At 29.6% G+C, this 25,108-nt stretch overlaps 1 protein-coding gene across 1 annotated transcript; it reads left to right on the top strand.

The window, feature by feature from the left end:
- The first annotated feature begins 18,122 nt into the window (after positions 1–18,122).
- LOC107918457 (calmodulin-binding protein 60 C) lies at positions 18,123–22,090 on the top strand. Its single transcript, XM_041108715.1, has 8 exons — positions 18,123–18,747; positions 18,862–18,943; positions 19,461–19,513; positions 19,810–20,303; positions 20,395–20,555; positions 20,793–20,999; positions 21,112–21,283; positions 21,388–22,090. The coding sequence occupies exons 1-8, from the start codon at positions 18,653–18,655 to the stop codon at positions 21,867–21,869; spliced, it is 1,746 nt and encodes a 581-aa protein (XP_040964649.1). The 5' UTR covers positions 18,123–18,652; the 3' UTR covers positions 21,870–22,090.
- Positions 22,091–25,108: the final 3,018 nt, after the last annotated feature.

Genomic DNA, 25,108 nt, shown 5'->3' with positions numbered 1-25,108 from the left:
TACTTCAGGCCCAAGAAACTCTTCATCATTCTAGCAAGGACAAAATTGATCTTTATTTACATCTAACAATCGTACAACCATCGGGGTACTTAATGTATGTGCTTTATCCATGTAAAATTTCTTTGAAATATTTTCCGTATAAGTTGACTGGTAGACATTAATTCCGTCTTTTAAATGCTTAATTTACAAGCCAGACAAAACATTGTTTTTCCAAGATCTTTAAATAATTTACTGCATTTTGAAGCTCTTCAGGAGTTCCAATAATATTTAGATCATCAACATAAACAACAATCATCACAAAATTTGATCCAAACCTATTTATGAAAACAAATGGACAAATTGGATCATTTTTATAACATTCTTTTACAAAATATTCATTAAGACGATTGTACCACATATGTCTAGATTATTTTAATCTATATAAACTTTTCTTTAATTTGATCGAGTAATTTTCCCGAGAAACTTTATATCCTGATGGGATTTTAAATCATTCAAGGGTTTTCATATAAATTTCACTATCAAGTGTACCATACAAATAGGTTGTAACAACATCCATTAGACGCGTGTCAAGTTTTTCATGTACTACCACTCTAATAAGGTATCTAAACATGATTGCATCCACCACAAGAGAATATGTCTCTTCGTAATTAATGCTAGGCCTTTACAAAAATCCTTATGCTACAAGTCGTGCTTTATATCTTACAACTTCATTTTTCTATTTTCATTTTCGCACAAATATCATTTATATCCTACCGATTTTACATCTCTAGGTGTTTGAACTATAGGTCCAAAAACCTCACATTTAGAAAATGAATTCAATTCGCTTGAATTGCGTCTTTCCATTTTGGCCAATTTTTTCTATTTCTCATTCCTCGATAGATTTAGGCTCAGGATCCTCATTTCCTTTTGCTATTCAATAGCAATATTATAAGCAAAATTATTGTTGATAACTATATTTTTTCAGTTCCATTTTTTTGGAAGTAACATAACTCATCGAGATCTCTTTGTTATCACTATTTTCAGGTACTTAAACCTCGTTTGGGGTTTTTTGATTAGTTATATCTTTGGTCTCTTCTTGGGAACTTGCCTCCACAATATGACCATCTTGAATATTTTATCCTTTCTTTTTATGAGGATTTTTATCTTTGGACCCAACTGGTCTTCCATGCTTTAGGCGTGGATTACTTTCTTTTACACTAACAGTTTTCCCTATTAGGACATCAATTCGTATTGAAACATTTTCAGCTGGTATGTGAGATTTTGTAATTCTCTTTAGGTTAATAAATGAATCTGGCAGTTGATTTGTAAAATGAATTATCTGCTGAACTTCTGGTTCACATTGCTTTGTAAGAGGATCTTAGACAATGATAATTCATTTCAAGTACTTTATTCATCCAACTTTTTATTTTCTCCCCCTAATGTTGGGAAAATTATCTCATAATAATTGACAACTCATGTCATAACTAAATCTCAAATTAATAGCTCAAAAATATTTAATAATATTGTAATAGCCCAAATTTGCTCGGCCCAAATCAGAAGGAAATAAACGAAAAAAAAACAAACAACAAAAAAAAATAGTCCATTTTAAATGTCCATTTACAAACTATTAACCAATTACAGGCCCAACTCTACCCTAACCCAAAATACATCAACAATGCCCAAACCCAAATAACCCAACACTAGACCCAAACACTAGCCCAACTTGAAGTGGCCCATCTACTTGAAACATTCAAAAACCCTAGGGTTTCTGGAACATTTCGCGCCGTAGGCAGGTCAGGCTCCTCCCGCACGTGCACCACCACGCCTCCCAGCTACGCGCGCCTCCGTACGGCCACCTTCGTACCTCCAGGTTGGCCGAATACCTGCAAATAGGAAAAGAACAGAATAGGGGAACCTTTTTTTTATTTATTCTCATTATTTTTCTATAAATCGGGCTATAAGAAGACCGATTCGAACACTGTAACAGATTTACACATTCAATATACTCATTGGAAATACAAAAAAATCAAAGAGAAAAAGGTGATTCCCTAGTTTCTTTTCTCCATTTTTTCTGCTATTCAGTTTTCCTTTTTCTTTTCTGCGTTCAATAGTTAGTATTTAGGTGGGAAAGTGTTAAAGAAAAGGGGAAAAACGTACCTGGTGGCGCGATCCCGGCTCTCTCCGTCGCCATCGGAGTATGGGCTGAGGTCGGCGACTGCTCAAATACCCACGGTACCTGGAGCGGCGCAGAGTTTTTTTAGTTTAGGCTTGGTTTTAATGTAGATGCCAGCTTATTTAGGGTTTATTTTAGTTTAAAAGTAAGGTCATTAAACGCCGTTGTTTAGAGTCAATCCAATGACTCCGAAACGACACCGTTCTGAATACCCGATCCAGTAGTGACCCGATCCGGGAAGGATCCGCGCATCATGGGTCGCTTGGTTTATTTATTCAGCAGGTCCCTTCATGTTTAATAGAATCGCGATTTGATTTCTTTTATTTATTTGTAATTTGTACCTTACACTTTACTCTATTTACGTCTGGATCCAAATTGAAATGGTACCGTTTTATGTGGTTGATTGTAATTATTTTAGTGTTTGCGCTTAATTGCTGGATCAGTCCCTCAATTTTGAAATAAATTTCGATTTAATACAAATTCGTTTTTTTATTTTCAATAATACTTTTTTATATATAACTAATCCTACCTTCACATATTATAGATTTTAATATTACTTATAGTATTTAATTTTAATAATGTTTAAATTTATTATTATAGTTTAAAATGTAATAAATTATTATTTTAGTCCGTATTTTATATTTTAAATTCATTATATATTAATACTTTAAGCTTATCGTATTTTATTTAATTTTGTTTCCTCTTATTATTTTAATTTTATTTAAACTTTGATTTAAAGGTTGTCGATTATTGTTCTCGATTTCAAAAATGTTTATGTATTTAATTTTGCTTCCAAATTCTTTTTTAAATAAATTATTTTTAATAATTCATTATTTTTAATATATTTTAATATTGGCTAATATTATCATAATCATTGTTACCCATTTTAAAATTATTTTTCTCATATCTAATGTTGTCTATAAAAGTTTTTTAGATAAATTAATTCATATCTTAACTCATCAGTTTTAACATTATTTTAACATTTAGCTTATCATTGTATTTTAAATTTGTTTTGAAATCCTCATGTTAATTATTATTTTCATTTTATTTTATTTTTTAAATCAAGGCATCTTTAGGAATTTAATTATTGATTTATTAGGTGTTTAATTATCAATATGGATGAATTATATGTTTGGTTGCTCTTTAATGTAAATTTAGATTACTATTTATCTTTTGCATTATATATTGCCATTCAATTATATTGTTTGTAAGATCGCATTTCATTAAAACATTATAATCGTTTCACTTCAAAATTCCTAAAAAAGGGCTTAGTGTTTAATAGTTCTCGAGAGAATTGTGCCCTAACTTACTAGGCTTCAATTCTTCTCGATGAATTTATATCATCAAGTATTCATTTCATACAATTTTAAAATAAAATCCTTTAGATTTCAAAATGTGAGATCCTAACTTACTGGATATGACATTTTGTTATCTTGATTTTAAAATAAAGGCAATGTTTGATGTTTTGGAATTTCGAGAAATTGAACCCTAACTTACTGGATTCTAATTTCTCGTTTGACTTAAATGACCAAATAACCTTCTCAAAATCCATGAATTTTAAAATTTTAAAAATAAAAAGACATACTTAATTTTGACAATTGAATTGTTGCACCCTAACTCACTGAGTGTGGTAATTTATTTCGTCAAAATTAGCGCGTCTTATTATTCAATTTTGTTTATTCAAACTTAAACTTCAAAGGATCGTATTTTAAAACCTTTTCAAAATTTCGACCCTAAGACATTAAACAATCAATTTGGTACCAATTTTGGGCGTCACGAGGGTGCTAATCCTTCCTCGTGCGTAACCGACTCCCGAACTTGTTTTCTCAAATTTCGCAGGCCAAAATCATTTTTAATGGTGAACCAATCACACCTCGATAAAAGATCGGTGGCGACTCCCATTTTCATTTTCAAAGTCGATCCCCGTTTTTCAAAATTCAAAAAAATGGTTTCGACTTTGATGACTATACTATTTAATAATAGCTCAAAAATATTTAATAATATAATGAGACTCATATCAATATACATTCCCAACCTCTTATGATGGCCCATCTTTGTGCGTTATGGTGGAGCAATTGAAATATATACCGCACATCCAAAAATTCTAAGATGGGAAATATTTGGCTCTTAACCAAAAGCCAATTGTAATAGGGAGTATTTATTATAACTTGTTGGACTGATGTCACAAGTGTTGTTGCATGCAAAATAACATATCCCCAAGCTGTAATAGAGGGTTTTATTCTTATAAGTAATAACCTAGCTATTAGTTAGAGGTGCTTGATAAACGATTCAACTAAACCGTTTTATGTGTGAACATGAGCTATAGGATGTTCAACTTTTATCCCAATTAACATACAATAATTATTGAAAGTTTGGGACATAAACTCACTAGCATTAGCAAGATGAATTGTTTTAATTGCACAAGATGAATTGTTTTAATTGTATAATATGAAATTAATCATTTAAACAAGCAATCTTGCAAACGATAGGTTGCGAGTTGATAACACATGCGATTATTTTGTAGATGTATCTACCAAAACCATATAATATCAAAATCATCCACATGGTGGATGAATGGTCCCATATTTATTTAAAAAATGTAAAACATTAAATCTCAACTTTAGCTAGTGAGTTTTTAATAATCAATTATCATTGAGAACAATGAACACGTGAGAATTTTTTAATTTAAAGAAACTTCTGGTTCTTTAATGAATGTCCATATGAATTATCAGTTAATTTTTGCATCATATATGATTCATGATGGTCTAACTGGTCACGCCTAGTAAATGTATTTGTATCAGTAAACTTTTGGTTTACTTTAACACGCTTTTCAATTGTACTAATAATGTCAATATAAATTTTGACAATTGATAGTTTTATTATCATTCCTTTTACTTTGTATCCACATATAAGCAATATTATGACATTTACTTTTGGAAATATCTAAATCAATGTGAAGTCCATAATGTCATTAACTCAATAAAAGAAATATAATTTGCAAACTATTATATACAATATTCACTATAGGGAATATGCCAAAATCTTTAAATGACCAAATCGACTTTAATGATCAAACGTGATTATAAAATATTTATTGTAGACATTCACTTCAAGGAATGTGCAAAAAATAATTTGTACAATAATGTAAGCATATATCATATTTCTTACCAATAATATCTCATATATATCATCCACTTCAAGGAATGATTAATTAATATAAATCATTTATCTTTCTATTCTAAGAATGAACATTTAACAACATTTCGAATCATTCATCTTCTTGTTTATTTTCTAATAATGACAATAGGTTCCATTTTCATATTTGTTATGTATTGCTACATTCACTTTGGGGAATGGAGCAGAACCAGTGGAATTAATAACTCATTATTTTGTTTAGCCCTAAGAATGCAATCGATCAATTCATAATATTTTTAAAATCATTTTCATAAGAGTTTTGCATCATCAATTAACTAGAAAGAAATAATCAAGTCATGCATGGAGTTTATTGTAAACCAAATGTATGGATAAAACTGACATCTAAAATATCAAGCCTTATACAATGCTAGTGCTAGAAAAAAAATCATAAACCATTGTAGACATGCATGAAATTTACTTCAAAATAATACTTTTCATATCCACTAAAACCTTTCCGTTTATAATTGATCATATCATTTTTCTAAATAATTAACAAATGGAATAATATAAAGCGTATGAACTATCTTTAATAGCTCTATAAAAGTAACAAGTAGGGCTATATAGTAGGAAAAATATAAGTCATTTACAAAATTAAACCACACGAGTTTTTCTTTTATGCTTCTTATCAAACAACAATCCATTAATACAAATGAGATCCATAGAAATGCCAATGGCCAAATTAATATAATAAATTTCATTTTTAAATTTATGAAAATGTTTTCAACCAAAATAATTCAAAAATAAAAAATGAGTGCGATTAAACTTGAAATTCTATATTAGAATCAACCAAAAATCAATTTAGACATTGCTCAAAATTGTCTTTAGAACTACGCATGTGTTAGTATTGAAAAATTTGAAATTGTATAACCAAATTAAGAAGAGATATTGGAGGAACGTAATTTATATTTGAACTAAATCAAATATGAATAATAAAATTCATTAGTTTATCAATACAAATTTGCATACTAAATATGTTTTAGTCAAATATATTATTTAATTATAGAACCTATTATAGCAACATAAATAAGTCAATCAATATTCATTTTGATAAACAAATAATATGCTTAAAATAATAAGTAGCCCATAGAATCAAAACTTAATAAGAAATACCATCTCAAATATTTAAATCATATATCAAGCTAATTTAATATTTAAAGATGCTATTGTTGAGAAAAAAACACGTAAATATAGAGATCTAATAAGTTGATATACCTTGACCTTAAGTCTTGATGATTTTATCAAGAAGTAAGAAAATAAAGCTCTAGTAGAATACTTTAAATCCAATCAAAATTCATCAATAGCAAAATTTCAAAGTAACTTATATGATATTGATACACCCCAACCTTAAGAACATTGAATCAAAATTATACCGATATCAAAATCTAAAAACATATGTTGTCTAGAATTTAGAATATATATATATATATATTCAAATTGAAACCATCAAATAAACAAAAAAAAAGTTTAATGATGACTAAGAATTGATGCAAGTCACATATTATGATGAACCTTAGGCCTTGATTAATAAAAATGATCAATAAAATTATGGACCGTTATTTACAAAACTATCAATTTATAATATTAAAATTAATCTATCATCATTCAAACATAATCACCAAACAATTATCAAATAACATATATTAAGAAAAAAAATTTATGAACAACAATCTAGGTACATATAAGCATGTGAAGTGATAAACATATATAAGTTTCAATAGTACAACAATCAATCCATAAATTTTGCCATAAAATTAATTTTGATCAAAATCTATATTGAGATAAAATCTTTTACCTCCTTAAAATATAGAAATAAAATAAAATAAACAAAATTATCATAATTATTCAAGACTTTAAAAAAAGAATCCAATATAAAAAGTTAAATAAAAACTCCCTGTAAAATTTTTTGCATCTTGTGTCTAAAGCATTAAATGAAAAATCATGGAGGATAAGTCTAATCTTTAATAGATAAGAATTTTACTTCTAAGCAAGATTATGTCGATAATGTTTTATAGAAAAATTAAGAGAACAATAGTAATAAGTAAAAGGTAGATGAAAAATATAGGAGAATTTTCATATATTAAACTTTCACTTACAAATGATTTATTTATAAGCTCATTTGCATTCAATTAAATAAATGCAAATTAAACCTTCTTAATTACTTCATTGAAACATCTCATGGTCATAAACAAACCAAGAGTTTTATCTCACCACTTCAATAAGGGTTTAAAGGGGTCATAAACATCCATTATTAATGTATTTACAACAGATATGTGAAATATATCAACTTAAATTATAATAAAATACATAAAATAATTTATTAGACTCATTATTAATATTTTGATACATAAAATATAAATTTTAAATATTTTTTAAACAACTAGTTTGAAATGTTTGTAAACTTTAATTTGAATATAAATAATATTAGACATTAAACTTACAATCAAACATAAACATCACAAATTTAAATATGCTATATATTTGAATTAAATTTCAAAAAGGAAAATAATTGGAGTGGATTTGATATATATGTCTATTTTTAAAAAATATTTAGGACTTTAGGCTAATTTTTCTGATATTTAGGAAAATAAATCAATTTTGGAGAGAAACAGAAAATGCGTCATGTACGGCACGTTTAACCCAATGATAACTTTTCCCCAATAGTAAAAAAAGTCCAACATCAAAAATTTTCCCAATAGCTAGTTTATTTGCTATATAAACCCAAACTATTTTCTTCTATTTGCATTCCAATCTCATTCTCCTCATTCTCTCAATTCTCTGAACTTTTTAGTTCTCAATTTTTCATTCAACTTCTCTCAAAATCTTGTTGTTTTAATTTTATATTTCGTAATTTCTTTGTTTTTAATTGATTTTTATAATGACAATTCCGCTTATTCATTTGGATGACAAACACATTTTTGACGTCTAATTGCAAATGGTAAAAAAATATTATTAAAATTTTAAATTTTAATTAAGTTCATTATAAGTTGTTAACATTATTAATTTTACAATTTTTTATGTTTATATAGTCATGCTAAAGGTTAGATTTTAGAGATGTACATATACAATTTAATTGCGAAGGCACCGCGTGTAATTGAACAACACTTGCAAGAGGCGGGATTCTTGCACGTGTCTCATATGCTTGGGGGGACTAAATTGAATCCCGCACTTATTAGCGCTTGACCCGAGACATACACATTCTATCTTCTGTACGGTGAATGTAAAATTACACTTGAGGATATAGCTTTATAACTCGGTTTACCAGTGGATTGGTCAATCGTTACAGGGGCAGTAGGCGTTGGCGATTGGAGCACAATTTACGAGCAACTATTAGACAAGGCGCCGGGCAAGTTTTTTAGTAGCCAAATAGAGATGAAAAGGTTGGAAGAAATTTTCAATTATATCGACAGCTCCACGAGTGCCATTGAAAGAGAATAATATACCTGAGCATTCACCTTGAGGTTAATCAGGGGTCTTCTAATGCCTAATAAATCTCGAAATCTGGTACATTTAAGGTGACTACTACAACTCTTAAACTTGAAAAAAGCAGGCAGACTTAGTTGAGGATCAGTTGTGTTGGCGACATTGTATACCCTACATATAAAAAAAATCAGCCCAAAACCCTAGATATTTTTCAAAAATGACATATACTTTAAATTTGCCCAAAATAATTGTATACCCAATATAAATATTACAAATAATACATTAGTGTTTGCAATTTAAATTGAATTCATTAAACTACAAGCTATGACATCCCTACTAATTCTATTTCATTACCACCTAAATTGTTTGATTCATCACCATCATCACTTTCTCCATCATGTACATCTTCTGAGTTAATAATATTATCATATGTCCTCTTCTGAGTTAATAATATTATCATATGTCCTGCCATTATTTTCATATTACATAAAATCTGCATCATTTAACCTTGCATGCTTTTGAATAAAATTGTGAATCGCTATTATAGCAACAACAATCATTATTTGCTTTTTAAAACTATAACTTGGAATATCCCTTACAATGACCCATTTTTTTCAGTACATCAAATATTCGTTCAATCACACTACATAATAATGAATGTGAATGATTGAATATCTCTTCTTTATATAAGCATACCTCAACAATAGTTAAGTAAAATGACCAATACTTTTTTATTTGTTAAATTGTTTACTTTTTTTAATGAATTTTATGAGTGTTGCTCTTAAAATATAATATGAACAATAGTCCATTGAGAATTTTTTAGTAGCAAACATCCCTTTGTTTCAAATTTCAACCGTTAATTACGTACTCCTTTTTATAGTAACGTAAAAAGGAAAAGGAAAAGGAAAAAGAAAAAATTAGCATAAAACATAAGATGGGCAGTTTGTTAAGAGCTAAAAAAGGAAATTATATATATTTTTAACATAATCTTATTATAGGTTCTTATCATATATGCTCTTATCATAACCCCTCCTCAACCCTTCAATAGGAGGATAATGCGCTTCAATACACTCAAACTCACATCCTCTTGCACTGGTAACAATGTCGATGCCAATCGAGCTAAGGCTCAGTCGACAACAAACGAAAGTAGATCCAAACTTATTTACACCCTCTCACACTAAAAAAAGGAAAAGGAAACAAAAAAAAACCATACCTTGAAAGAAAGGAAGCTCCTTTGCTACTTCAAAAAGATCTATCCTTCTAGCACTACTCAAATTATAAATCCCTACTTGAAGGGAAAAGGGAAAGTGGTCTATAATAATAAAAATTATGGTTGGGATGTTTTTAATGAGGGCAAAACAATAATTTTGCCTGAAATGTGATTTTGGGTAGATAAATTGCAGTTGGAAATCACTTTTAAAGCTAAAAGTTACATGTTTAGCATTGTTTATGGCCCAAAAGTAATGTTTTTTTAAATTGGATCGATGGTCTAACCGTTCAAACCATTACTTCATCGGTCCAATTGGTTCAATTAAAATTATTAAAAATAAAAAAAAATCAACCAGTTTTTTAGTTGATTCAACTAGTTCGTATCAATTTTTGGTCTAATTGATTCGAAGCCACTCTCCGGAATGGTACCTTAACCTATTCTTGGTCCAAATGGTTCGACATGTAACACCCCTTACCCGAGACCATTGTTGGAGTCGAGCTCGAGGCATTACTTTACTTAACTTATTAATTTGGGGCATAAAAATTTACTTTTAAAACCTATCTCACTATTTATCATAAAGCTGTCCACTCGCGCAGCAGTTACTAAATCATTTATAACTCGAGCTACAAAACTCAAAATTTAAATCTGTAAATTTTCTCTGAAACTAGACTCATATAAATTTTTACCATAAATGTTTCAGAATTTTTGGTTCATCCAATTAGTACATTTTATTAGTTAAATTATCCCCTGTTTCACCACTTGACTGTCCTGACCTCTTGCCACTAAAAATAAGTTTTATCATAGTAGGATTTTCATATGGTGTTCTAACTTGTTTATAAAGAAAATAGACTCAATAAGTAATCTAGAAATATAAATTATAACTTATAACTATTTTTGTACAATTTTTAGTGATTTTCTAAACTCAAAATAGGGGACTCCAAAAACAATTCTGACCCTGTCTCACCAAAATTCACATATCTCAAAATATAAAATTCCTTTTGCTAAACTATTATTTTTCCATGAAAATAGACTCAACAAAATTTCATTCTATATATCATACACCCTTTAATTCATTTTATACTATCCTAAGTTATTTTTCAAAATCACGTCATTGCTGCGGTTTGAAATCTGTTTCTTTGCAAATTATTACTCTTTCATGATTTCTATGCATAATTTATCACATAGACATGTATAACAACAAACACCTTCATACTTAGCCATTTTGACAACCATTCATCATTAGATATTTACACATCATTCTTTAGCAAAATCATAATACAACATTCAAAATAAGTAAGTCCCTATACAGGCCATAGTTCAAACATAGTTCATCATAAAATACCGAGTCGTTGTGGTTGATAGTGTGGACGATCTCCGACGTCTTAAGGATCCTAGACTTTGATTAATAATGCTATATAAAAAGAAAATAAACAAAGTAAGCATAATGCTTAGTAAGTTTACAAGTAAATAAGTAGCAACATTAAACACAAATAATAATAACCAAGTAACATAACTTTAATTTCCTCTTTACTTGATCTCTTACTCATTCACTTACTTGTTTACTTAGATAACTCATAATATGACTTACTTTTCTCTTGTTGAAATGTTGATTCTCAATGGGTAACGTAATATACTCTTAACTCTTATAACTCACTTGAACTTGTCATTTATGCTTTTAACTAAATTTTCATGGACATAAGTTATTTACTAGCCCATTGAACCACATTGGAATAATAATGATACTTGGGTCTCTTTCTGATAATAACATGCCAAAGCCATGTCCCAGACATGGTCTTACATAAGATGTTTCATGTACTGCCAATGTCATATCTCAGATATGGTCTTACATGAGATTTCTCATATCGGTGCCCATGCCATGTCCCAGACATGGTCTTACGGGAGACCTCTCATCTCGGTGCCAACGCCATGTCCTAGACATGGTCTTACATGGGACCTCTCATCTCGGTGCCAACGCCATGTCCCAGACATGGTCTTACATGGGACCTCTCATGATCTCAAGGATACCAATGCCATGTCCCAAACATGGTCTTACATGGGATCTCTTTACCCAAATGTCATGACATTTGTATCTAATACATTCCTAATGTTTCAACGGGGATTTTATCATTGATTCTCTGTCATCTCATACTTAAGTCAACATTAAATAATTTCATGAAATAAATACATAATTGCTGGAAAATAGCAGCATTAATAATAATTATTGAAATATTGTATTTATTTACCGTAAACTTACCTCGGTAGCAAATATAGCCAAACTTATCAATTTAGTCTTCAACTTTATTCTTTCCTCGATCTAACCTCGAATTCCATTCTTCTTGATCTATAATAACAAATTTAACTTATTTAATACTCACATTCATTAAAACAGCCATCGACTCTAACTTTGGCAAAATTACAATTTTTCCCCTAAACTTTTACATAATTACGCTTTTGCCCCAAAGTTCAGAAATTAAAATTCATCTCATATTCTTATGTTATATAACATGCTGACCATTTTTATCTTCTATGACAACATCAAATTCTCACTCTAACACTTACTTATGTACATTAGGGATTTTTATCGATTACGTCAACTTACTCGTTTTCGCTTAAAATCGGCTAGAAAAAGTTGTTTAACATAATTTCTAGCTTCATATTCTATCATAAAACATAAAAATAAACACTTTTCACCTATGGGTATTTTTCCAACTATAAACCCTACGTTAAATTATTGCTAGAATAAGCTAAATTAAGCTACCGGGATCTCAAAAACGTAAAAAGCATTAAAAATGGGGCTTAGAATCACTTACTATGAGCTTGAAAAAGTGTGAAAACCCTAGCTATGGTGTCTTTCCAAATTCGGCAGCAAGCTATGGAGAAGATGATATTTTTGCCATCTTTTTCCCTTTTTATTCTTTTTATTATTCATTTACTAAAATACCCTTCATTAAAACTTTAGTTATTTTTATCTATGCATGCCTAGTTTTGTCCATGGAAATTTTATGGTCTAATTACTATTTAAGGACCTCTACTTTGATTATGCACTTCAAATAAATCCTTTATCATCTAAAACTCATATTTACCCACTTTTGCAATTAAGTCCTAATAGGCAATTTAGGCATGCAATCAATAAAATTTCTTATCAATACTCTAATACTTATATCTAATCACTCGATAAATCATAAAAATTAATAATAATTTTCTCTTTAAATTAGATTTGTGGTTACGAAACTACTATTCTGATAACCTTAAATTTGGGCCATTACACAATCAACCAATCTGATCTGATCCAAACAACATTGTCCAAAACTGCTTTTCATAAGCAATGCTAAACACAACCTAAGTGATAATTAAGAAGTTTAAAGTTCTATTCAAGCAATAACTCTAACTTACATCAATAAAATTAGCAAATGATTAATGCAATTATTTTTACGTCAAATCAAATTTTTTAACTAATAAATGTAAATTAAATTATAATTATCCTAAAGTTAATTTTGTAATATGATGAAGAATACAAGATATTTTGGTTAAAAGTTTCTCCAAACTTGTGCTTATATATATTATAGATATAAATAGATTATAGATTATAAATTTTAAGAGCAAATTATATTGTGTTGGTTCAAAAGTTTAAAGTTCTTGTTAAGAAATATTCTGGCAGGTTTATAAAAGCTTTGAGAAGTGAAAGAGGAAAATAATACACCTCTAGTTCCGTAAGTTTTATGAAGATGAAGGCATGGAATATTAATTGACAGTTGGGTATTCACCACAACAAAATGACGTGTCTAAAAGGAAGAATCAAATAATGATGGAGATGACCAAATTTATGTTGTTCAAGAAAGGGATGCCTAAATAATTTTGGTGTGAAGTTGTTAACATAGTTGTGTATTTGTTGAATAGATGTCCAACTAAAGTCGTGTGGAATATGACTCCATTTGAAACATAGAGTGAAAGAAATCCATAAGTGAACCACTTTAAAGTTTTTGGGTGTGTTTGTTATGCTCTAATCCCTAAAGAAAAAAGGGCAAAACTTGAAGAAATAAGTGAGAAGTGTGCTTTCATCGGCTATAATTCTATGTCAAAGGGCTATAAACTTTCAAACATGGAGACCAAGAATGTGGTTATTAGCCGAGATGTCGTATTTGATGAAAATGCTACATGAAATTGGTAAGAAAAAAATAGTTTATACATCTAGTAAATGTTGATGAGCAACCAACTCATTCTACGACAAATTCTCCATCCTTATCATGTTCTCTAAGTTCTAGCTCTTTATTACCTAGCTCCACTCTAAGAAAAATAAGGAGTTTAAGTGATCTTTATGCTAGATGCAATTATTGTGTAAATGAACCAAAAAGTATTGAATAAATAATCAAAGAGGATGCTTGGAAGAAATCTATGCAAGAAGAAATTGATGCAATTGAAAATAATAAGACATGTGAGTTAGATGAAAATCCAAATAGTAGAAAAGCTATTAGCGTGAAATGAGTATACAAGGTGAAGCAAATTCTAGATGGTTCAATCTAAAGAATCAAAGCCAGATTAATGATGAAAGGCTATGCACAATAGTCTAATACTAATTATCATGAGACTATTGCTCTAGCTGCTCGTTTGTACACAATTAGAGCAATCATTGCATTGGCAGCATCGAAAGGTTGGAATCTTTACCAACTCAATGTGAAATCAACATTTTTAAATGGAAAATTGAAAGATAATTTTACATGCAAAAATCTTAAGGCATTTTTATTAAAGGCCATGAAGATAAGGTGTACAAATTAAAGAAAGCTCTATATGGGTTGAAGCAAGCTCCTAAAGCAAGATTCTAGCAACTCAGAAAAACATTAGGAGTCAAAGAACATCACATTAAATGGGAGTATGTTGAGTAATTTGATAAAATTAAATTGTATTTAAGCAAAGTAACTAAGATAGATGAATCTAGGGAATCTAGTAGTCATTTAATTAACATGCATGAATGTAGTAGATCAAGAGTCACATTAAAAATGTATGTATAGGAACTAATAGTCACTTTCAACAACTATAGAAAAGGTTGCAAGTGATGAAACCATTGTAGAGATAAAAGATGTATTATGAGTGAACCAAAATAAAATAAAAATTCATTCTATATTGAATGTTTCTTCCCTTCACCATTTCTAGAATTCTCTCCAACAATATCATTAACTCAAATCCATCAGGGGATTCTTGATTCAAATCCTTTAAGGGATTATTAATTCAAATCCATCAAGGGATCCTTAAATCGATTATCTCAAGGGATCTTTAATTCAAAACCTTCATGGAATCATCAATCCAAATCTTTAAGGGGATAATTAGTCCAAACAATTAAAGGTTGGAGGAAATCATTTAAAATTCCTTGATATCGCAGTTCGCTAATGCTTTCCAAATGGAGTTTTGTCAATAGTAAACCTGTCAAAAAGCAATCTTGTCACACCATTCCCTTTGCCTTGAATAGATAAAGCAAGATCATTAGTGAAATGCTCTTCCATAGCCTTAATGTTTAAGCAAAACTATATTTCTAAGTCTTCAACTAGTCACTTTATAACTATTCTTAGACTTGGAAACATATTGTTATACCATATAGTATGAGTTTATAAAATAAAGGATAAAGTTCGCAAAAAGGGATAAACGCACAAGAGAAAAATAGAAAGGTGTCACAAAGAGCAACCTCAGCAAATCCTATCGAGATCAATAATAAAGTTTGACGAGGTATCAAAAAAGTAGGAACAAGGTATAAACGACAATGCCGTCTCTGTCAAGCAAGGCCACCTGCCCTAACAATTATCAACAATAAGCAATTACGCCTTAGACATCTCTACGCACTCCCATGCAATTGAGATGCTTGGAATGGCTTTTGTATAAAGGTAGAGAGATATCTGATTTAGGGTAAGAAAAACACTATACTCTCATTTTATGTGATTACTTTTAGAACATTATCCTCTTATTGGAAAGTGTCCCTATGCATAAGCTTCGACACCTCAAACTGACATTTTATTTCACAAATTCCTAGCTCTATAGTTTGAACTCCCACGATTGAAACAATATCATTTATGATAATTTCTTCATTACATTAATTTCACATGATTTAGCATTTCAAAAGATCTATCTTTTGATTAATTACACTCATTCATTTATAGTTATTGGAACACTATAGATATTTGAAAATGTTTCCAATACTATGAACGCTTAAATCTTTATATCGATAATAATAGATGCTTGCTTAAGAAATTGAATCAAATAGTTAGTCATTGTCTAGTGAAGTTAGATAATATTCTTAATTAATTTTATATTATTTGAAAGTTATTGGTTTAACAAACTCATGCAATTTGTTAAAAAAAGAAAAGAAAACAATTAGAGTTTAGGTTTTATTTTTTATTTTCAAAAACAAAGTTTTTGGAATATTTCATAAAGAATTTTCAAAAAAAAAAAAGAAAAGAAAAACTTAATGCTCAATTTAGCCTTTGAACTATGTTTGTTTCCCGCTTTGATACCAGCGTTTTTATTATTATTATTTTAGATTGGTACTTAAACTATCATTTCGTTATTCGATTGAACCTTTTCTTTGTAACAGTGTTAAAAAAAACAATCGTCACATTACGTCAATCATAATGTGCAACATGATAATTAATTTTTTTAAAAAAATAAAAGCATTAAATTTAAATTAAAGAAACACCTTTGACTTTGACTCACTATTGATCAGTTGTTGACCATCCACTTGGCGCTATTAGAACACGCCATGTGTCCTGATTATTTGTTTTTTTTAATATTATACATATTATATTGATTAAATATGTAAAAAAATTATATATAATATATAAATAATCCAAATTTTTTATAAAGTTTAAAGAATTTATAAAATTCTAAAATATATAAATATAAAATTTAAAAGGTCAAAATAATATATAAAAATTTAAAAAATATAAATTATTTAAAATTAAAAAATATTAAAAAAACCTTAAATTTAGAAAATATATATTCTAGAAAAAATTTTCATAAATTTGAATTTAAAAAAATTCTGAAAATTCAAAACAATATATCTAAATTCAAAAAAATTTAATTTTTTTCTAGAATATATATTTTTGAAGATTTAAGTTTTCTTTTTTGCAATTTTTTAAAAATTTAAATACTTTTTTTAAATTTTTATAAAAAAATTATATATTATTTTAACTTTTCAAATTTTATATTTATATATTTTAGAGTTTTATAATTTTTTAAAAAAATTGAATTATTTAATATTATATATGATTTTTTTATATTTTTAATCAATATAATATGTATAATATTAAAAAAGGACACGTGGCACGTTCTAATTGTGCCATGTGGATGGGCAATTGAGGTCAACTGTGGTCAATGCCAATCAATGATGGTCAAGGGTGAGTTAAAATCAAATATGTTTTTAATTTAATTTAATTTTAATATTTTTATTTTAAATAAATTTAATTATCATATGGCGCATTGTGATTGGTTAAATGTGCCACGTGACGATCAATTTTTTTAACATCAACACAAAAAAAATTGAAATAATAGTTTAAGTAGTAATCGAAGACAAAACAAAATTTGAGTACAAAGTAGGAAAACAGACAGAATTTGGGAGAAAACCCAAATAAAGAGCTGTAAAAAAAACTCCTTGAATTGAATTTTTTAGATTTACTTGGATAATTAATTTTATTTTTAAAAAAAATATAAAGCATTCATCTTTAGTAATTAAAAATTCATATTAGTCGGGGGAAAAAGCTCGTCATTTCCAAATAAAGTTTGCCGAGGCTAATATTATCCCAAATATATGAACAGTCGGAATTTTACTTGTTACTTAGGGACAAGGCAAAAATATATTTATAATTATATATGCAAAGCAAAAGAGAAAGAATGGAGGTTTTGAGCTTTACTAAAGAGACAAAACTAGGAATAATCATGGCAGTTATTGAATCTTTGTCAGAAAAACAATTATTTAGTTTAAGAAGACAGTGACGTTTTCAAATCTAAAAAATCTCAATCCCAACAACGCGCTATTTGTAGAAAAACCAAAAAGTTTTCTCCTCCATGCACGCGTTTTAATCCACCGTGTTTTTTTTGTCATAAGTTTCTTGTCCGAAGAACTACAATTAAGAAAAAAAAAAACTGTTTTCTTGGATTACTCGTTTTCATTGTACTAGTTTTTGCCATTTTATGAACTATTCAATGATCATCACGCGTTTGTTCAATTTCCAGTTCATTGTATCCTTCGAAAATCCAGTTTTTCAAGTTTACTTGTCTGGTTTTTAAAGTCCAGTGATGTGTACAACAATTCAAGCAGTTGTACTATATATATGTATTTATATATAAACAGTAGTTATACAAGCATATTTTAATAATTTTTCAGTTGCTAGCTCTTTTCTTTTTGGGTTTTTCTTATTGCTTCAAATGTTTTAATTACAATATTTTATTGACTTTAGTTGCATTTCGTGTTTTGGGATTAGTGATGTTCTTTAATGAGTTTCCAGGTATCTTCTATGACTGAGTTTAGTTCTAGTTATTAGTCAACTAAAGCAATCTATTTACTGCTAAGCATATCTATAAAGGGGACACCTGGAGAAGGTTTTCGCTACTGGGGTTTGAATATTTATGCTCTCAAAGTGTTTGGGTTTTTACCTTCATTAAATCACTGTCAAGTTCCAACTTTCATTTTTCCCATGATGTTTCCAAGTAAGAGGCCTGCACCTGATGAAGCTGATAAGAGGTGTGAATCTATGGTTCCTGAGCCCAAAAGAAGGGCTACCCTTGAGAAGTGAGTTGGTTTATTTGTGCATGAAATGAGATGAGTTTGCTTCTTTTGTGTTCTAAGCTAATTAATGTTTTGCATGTGTCTGAATTGGGTTTTCTTGTTCTTGTTCTTGTGCAGCGCTGTTAGAAGCATAATGGGATTTGGAGGGCTTTCCCTGAATAGAATTGTGCTCAACCTGGAACCAATGCTGAGATCATGGGTTAGTCATTATTTCTTTGAGGACCTAACTAGTACATATATACATATTGATTCAAGTTCAATTAATAGATCATTTGACTTTGTATTAGCAACTAACCTTCTGACTCAACCTGAGATGTTTTAAGCAATCCTCTATGTTACTCGGACTCTATTGTCTTGCGATTTTGAGAAAATGACCAAAAACTGAATTTGTTAAGTTCTGATTTCCCTTCCTCTTTCATCTTTTGGAAAAACATATGAATTCTCAATTTGCTGAAATGCTTTAAGCATATAGATCTTGTTCATAAACTTCTACAAAGAAACTAGCACTACTTTTAATAGTGAAAGGGCAAATCTCTGCAAATCTTTTCAAAACTTATAAAAATAACAGGGCATACATGATATTGATCAATGGATTTATCAGCTGCATGTGTTTCTTTAACTTGAAACTTGGATTGAGTTGCCTGAAATTCTTAATACAAAGTTCCTTTTTTAGTTATACCTCTATTTTAAATCTTGTACATATCATTTGTGATTAGGTAAGGGAAGAAGTGGAAAAAGCAATTCTATCCTCTTTTCATCCATCTTCAAGGTAAGCTATATTGGACCTACTTTCATGGATCGTATGTTGACAGATTTGTCTCTTTGATAGATCCATTCATCATCTCCAAGATCCTCTGAATTAACTTCAGCTTTGCATTGCTTGTATTTTGTTGCCTAGGATCCAACACTAGAATTATTTTGACCGTTTCTAAAGCTCTCCACCTGAAATATATTCTGATATACTAATATATCATCCATGTCTCCTTACAAGTTTTTTTTCTGAAATCTTGCTTTATTTTCTCTATTAACAGTCTAACATTGGTCTCTTATTTACTGGTTTTTTAGGTCCTCGCTTAATCAGATTGAGGCATCGAGAGGAAGAAGCTTGCAGTTGCGTTTTGTTAATAAACTACCCTCTACCATATTTACGGGTAGCAAGGTTGAAGCCGAGGATGGCAATACCATTAAGATTATCCTAGTTGATGCAATGACGGAAACAATGGTCTCATCTGGTTCCTTGTCTTCTATTAAGATTGAGATTGTAGTCCTTAATAGTGAGTTTGGTGCTGATGAGCGACAAGATTGGACGGAAAATGAATTCAATGCCAGTGTTCTTCGTGAAAGACAAGGTAAAAGGCCACTGGTGACTGGGGATGTGAGTATCACCCTGGTTGATGGTGTGGGGAATGTTGATAATGTGATTTTCACTGACAATTCTAGCTGGATAAGAAGTCGAAAGTTCAGATTAGGAGCCCGAATTGTGCAAAGAATTTCTGGTGAATCGAAAATCAGGGAGGCTACAAGTGAAGCATTCATAGTGAAAGATCATCGTGGGGAGTGTAAGTTCATAGTTCAAAGGTTCTTTTAAACTTAAGCTTCTATAATCTCTTTTGTAGAACTTATCATTGGAATATATATATATCTATGCAGTATACAAGAAGCACTACCCTCCCTTCCTGCATGATGAAGTATGGCGTCTGGAAAGGATAGCCAAAGATGGTACCTTCAATAAACGGCTGACCTCTAATAATATTTTCACTGTCAAGGACTTCCTGCGGTTGCATGTTATTGATTCATCTGCACTGCGCCATGTAAGCGAATAATTCTTAATTTCAATCACAAAACTTCAAGCATACATGTTATTGTCATGGTCTATGTTACTTGACTTGAGATGACCGCAGATACAAATACATATATCTGAAAAATATATTATTAGCACCGACAATTTAGGGAAACGAAGAGTTAGGAATAATATAGGTGTTGATGCACCTTTTTTTTTTTTTTCATTCTGCTGAACCAATCTGTGTTGTGACATTAAATTACTGCAGATACTTGGTTGTGGGATCTCAAATAGGGTATGGGACACAATCATAGAACATGCTTTATCTTGTGTTCTTGATGATGATGAGTGGTATTCCTACTATGGAACCGCACAAAGCGTTGGACTCCTATTAAACTCCATTTACAGAGTTGAGGCAGCTACATTTGATGGCCAGAATTACCAGCCAGTGGAAAATATGACCTTTTCACAAAAGGTTAGTGTGTCATATCCATGGACAGTCAATCATTGCAAATCATTTACCATACTTCACCTCGGATATGTTCCATATGACTTAAGATTGAATGTTTTCTCTGCTTAATTTTCAGCTTCTGGTGGAAGATGCAAAGAGACAAGCTTACAATAATGTTGGGGACCTAGTTTCGGTTGATCAGCGAGCAACTATCAGACCCTTGATGCCCTTGACAAATTTTTTGCCTGAGCCACTTTGCATCCCAAATTTACTTCTGCAACAACCTGAACTCTCAGTTGAAAACGAAGGTACAAGAATTTTCTAGTACAGACATGTATAGTCGTCGTTCCGAAGTACATAGTGCAGGCTATAACATAAAGTCTTCTTGATCGAATTCATTGTATGTAAGCAGATAAGCCAGATACACCACATGGTAATCTCAACCAATCCTCAACATCCTATGTCTATGAAATGGAAGATACAAATCAGTTACAGGATTGTTTACCACAGGATGAGCTTGCAATTCAAGCTTTTAATCCAACGCTAAGAAACAGCTTCAGAATGGGGGGGATCTTCCATTCCAATGGAGAGAACAGTTTGTCATTTTTGTCAGATGACCATTTTGCTACAGAGGATAATTCTGAAGCTGAAATGCCAATTTGGATTTCAACTACTCCAGCATGGGGATATGCCAGTGGATCTGTTTCAACCCCGGCAGCATCCGAATCGTCTTCTACAAACTTTGATGTCAATAACCAGAGAAGCATGGGAGAGAGCAGAGATGTGTGGCCCAAAGCTAGGTGGTTGAAGTTAAGAGCTGTTATCCATTGGAGGTCATTTACTCGCGGTGCTGCACGAAGGCGCCTCTGCTTGCCACTAGGCACATGTATATAATTCAATAGATTTAAAGCAATTAAGCTTCTCAAGGTTACGTCAATGTCCTTCAACTAGATTCATGCATGCAATCAGGAGGCAAGAATCTCCTAGATGTTTTAGCTTGTCTTTTTTCCCCCCCTCTTGTGGAAAGGGTTTGTCCTTGTAATTGTTTTTGTAAAAAGTTTGTAACTTTTTATTGGGTACGCAAGTGTTTCTAAATAACACAGTTAAATTATGCATTTGGTGTTTAATTAGATATCATTTCTAAGAAATCGATTCAAATTATAAAAATATGATGCTATACTGTAAGATAAAATAATATGAATTGAAGTGCAAAAGCATTTTCTAATGCGCAAGAAAATCTAATGATTGACTAAGGTACACATGATGAGACAATCTTTTAATGATTGATATATATTGAATGATGGATGAATCCCAACCGTACATTCACATGGCAATAAACTTGACAACCCTTTTTATAACCAACAGTATGGTTGCGTTGGGCTAATTGTTTTTCAATTAAAATATATTTTAAAAGTTAAAATATTTTTTTTTATTTTTTATATATTTATTTTTAAGAATTTAATCTCCTTATTTTTTAAATTTAAAAATTCATCTCCAATTATTAATATCATAAAATTGCAATGGACGTGAATTTTGTTATACATAGTAGGAATGATCACAAATCAATAAGAACATGCAGATTTTACATGAAAAATTCTTATCGGAAAAAAAACCACGGGTAGAGGAGGAGAAATTCACTAATGTTGAAAAGCAACAATACAAGAGGTTTGTGGCTATGCGCAGTTTTCAAAGGTTAAACAACATGTCTAATAGACGAATTATAGTTTTATACGAATTCAACTTATGCGGCAAGGTCCGTATCCACAGATCTCCAATTTTGCCTCTCTATTTTATTTCTTTAACATGTGAGTTGCACCTCGAACTTTTCAGGCCGGATCAAATGGGATTCGAGTCACACAACTCTAACAAATTTAATAGATAATTTTAATGGTGTTAACAACTCTTAAAAATTACATCATCATTTTAATCAAAATAAAGCATTTGAGATAATCAATGACCTTGTAAAAATTGAGGTACCAAATTATGCTAAGAAGTTAAAGTACAAAGATTAAATCTTAAATTTGAGCATAGTATAGGGACTAAAATTGAAACTTGACCATTGTTATATAATGTATAGGAAAAATATGGTTTCATGCCACTTTGCCACATTCATAGTCTTTTTTTTTTTGCCAAGACGTTTATAAAGTAATCACCTTTAGCCTTTCACTAACAAATAACTTTTTTATTCTTAAACACTTGTCAATGTACAATGGATATGATAGTAAAATAATAAGATAACTATCACATATAAGTATATAAATTATTTGGGCTAATAAATGGCATTTTAAAAGTAAAGGACTAAATTATGTAAAATTAAACCACAAATATTAAATATCATATGTGAGCATAATAAAGAAATCAAAACTATAATTTTACCATTATCTTAAAATAACTAAAAAAAGGGGAAAATCATGTCATTAGTTAATCCAAATAATTAGCACGGTTAATAATTTTGGTAGCGTGAATTTTTTAAAAAGGGCTTATTTCAACTCATCATGTCAAAATAAATTTTTTTTGTTAGAATAGTATTTTATTTTAAAAAATTCACATAAAATTTTTTATCGGAGTAGTTAATAATATTAACTATTTAGACTAAATATTATAAAAAAATAGAACTAAATTATTGTAGAAATTCAAGTATAAAGATTAATTTTAGGCCTAGTAGAGAGACCAAAAGTGATATTTGACCATTTCCGTAAAATGCAAAAAGAAAAACTGAACATGTGCCGAGTAAAGGGATTCAAAGTGATATTTGACTGATATTGTATAAAATGAAGAAAAAAAGAAAAAGAAAAAAGGAAGGCTTCAACATGGGTCAAGTAGGAAGGTACAAAAGACATTCCTCTATATACAGTAGTATAGATTTATCACAATATTTAATATTTAAATTATTTTTAACTATTAATTTTTGTCTAAGAAAATCGCTTAACTTTTAGACCCAATAGAGCATGAATGATAAATAATAATAATAATGAAAAGTGGGGTGGTGATTACTCACCTCATTCTTTAATCATGAGGTTAGGGGTTCAATCTTTATCTATAGGAATGGAGTATATTCCATGACCAACCATTTAATTCTTCGAAGAACCTCCGCAATGAGGGGATTAGTCATTATATTTTCGTATTTCTCATGTTTGAAGTTGATAAATTTATCACATTTAATTAACCAATTTATGATTTACTTAATTGATTTATGAGTTTTTTTATGTTCTCAATCCATAGTAGATTACTTAACATACAAAACTTAAACAATTTATTGAATCGATATCTTTAATGAAATTCACAAATGTAAAACCACTTATTAAAAGTTATTTTTATTTAATAAAATATTATCAATATATTTTTATGTGAAATCTAAAAATTTTATAGAAATAATATCTTAACTAAAATTTATTATTTTTATTTCACTTATCTAGATCAGATTTATTTAATAAAAATTAAATAATAGGTTTACTTATATGAAAAATGTATAATTTTTCTTTAAATTTTGAGGCAAATAGGTTTTTATAGATGTTCGAACATTTTCTGTTAAAAAGTTTTGTTACACTTAATTTTGCAATATGAGTTTTTACAAAAAAAAAAAAAAACTAAAACAATAAATACATATCTTATTAGATCGGCAACTTTTTACTTATATGTTTGTAATAGATATTTTGCAACTCAAAATAGATAGAAAATGAACAATTAATTTGTTAAATGGGAATTAGATTAACTTGCACAAAGTCCATGATTATGAGAAAGACAGATTATTTTTGAAGATCTAGAAGAGTTTGTATTTCACAATGACTCTTTTACCTAAGAATGATTGTTATCCGATCAGCTAGGAGGGTTTTTAAATGAGCCTTATCAGGCATTGTGAACTTGGTTTATCAGTTAAACATTCAATGATAATTTAAAGTTCAAAAACAAGTTGATAAGATAAGATCATACTATGTTTAAATGTAACATGTGTTGCCTATATAAAGGTTGTTGAGTTACACACTTTGGCATGGGTTTTGAAAGTTGATTATGTCCTTTTAGAGATATTTTTATTAAGTAGTTTATCACTCATATCTTAAGATTTTATTGAGAGTTTCATTCACTTGTATATGAGGGTGAAATTGGTTATACCTTATGTTATTGGGTAGTTAAAG

This window comes from Gossypium hirsutum, chromosome D13 (genome assembly GCF_007990345.1).
Source record: "Gossypium hirsutum isolate 1008001.06 chromosome D13, Gossypium_hirsutum_v2.1, whole genome shotgun sequence".
Lineage (NCBI taxonomy): Eukaryota > Viridiplantae > Streptophyta > Magnoliopsida > Malvales > Malvaceae > Gossypium > Gossypium hirsutum.
This window is presented reverse-complemented; position numbering and strand designations above follow the sequence as displayed.

What these genes read in the sequence shown, in the direction of transcription:
- LOC107918457 (XM_041108715.1), top strand. Translation starts at nt 18,653, where the DNA reads ATGATGTTTCCAAGTAAGAGGCCTGCACCTGATGAAGCTGATAAGAGG. An exon ending in AGAAGGGCTACCCTTGAGAA is followed by an intron (nt 18,748 to 18,861) that starts GTGAGTTGGTTT and finishes GTTCTTGTGCAG; the next exon opens with CGCTGTTAGAAGCATAATGG. An exon ending in AACCAATGCTGAGATCATGG is followed by an intron (nt 18,944 to 19,460) that starts GTTAGTCATTAT and finishes ATTTGTGATTAG; the next exon opens with GTAAGGGAAGAAGTGGAAAA.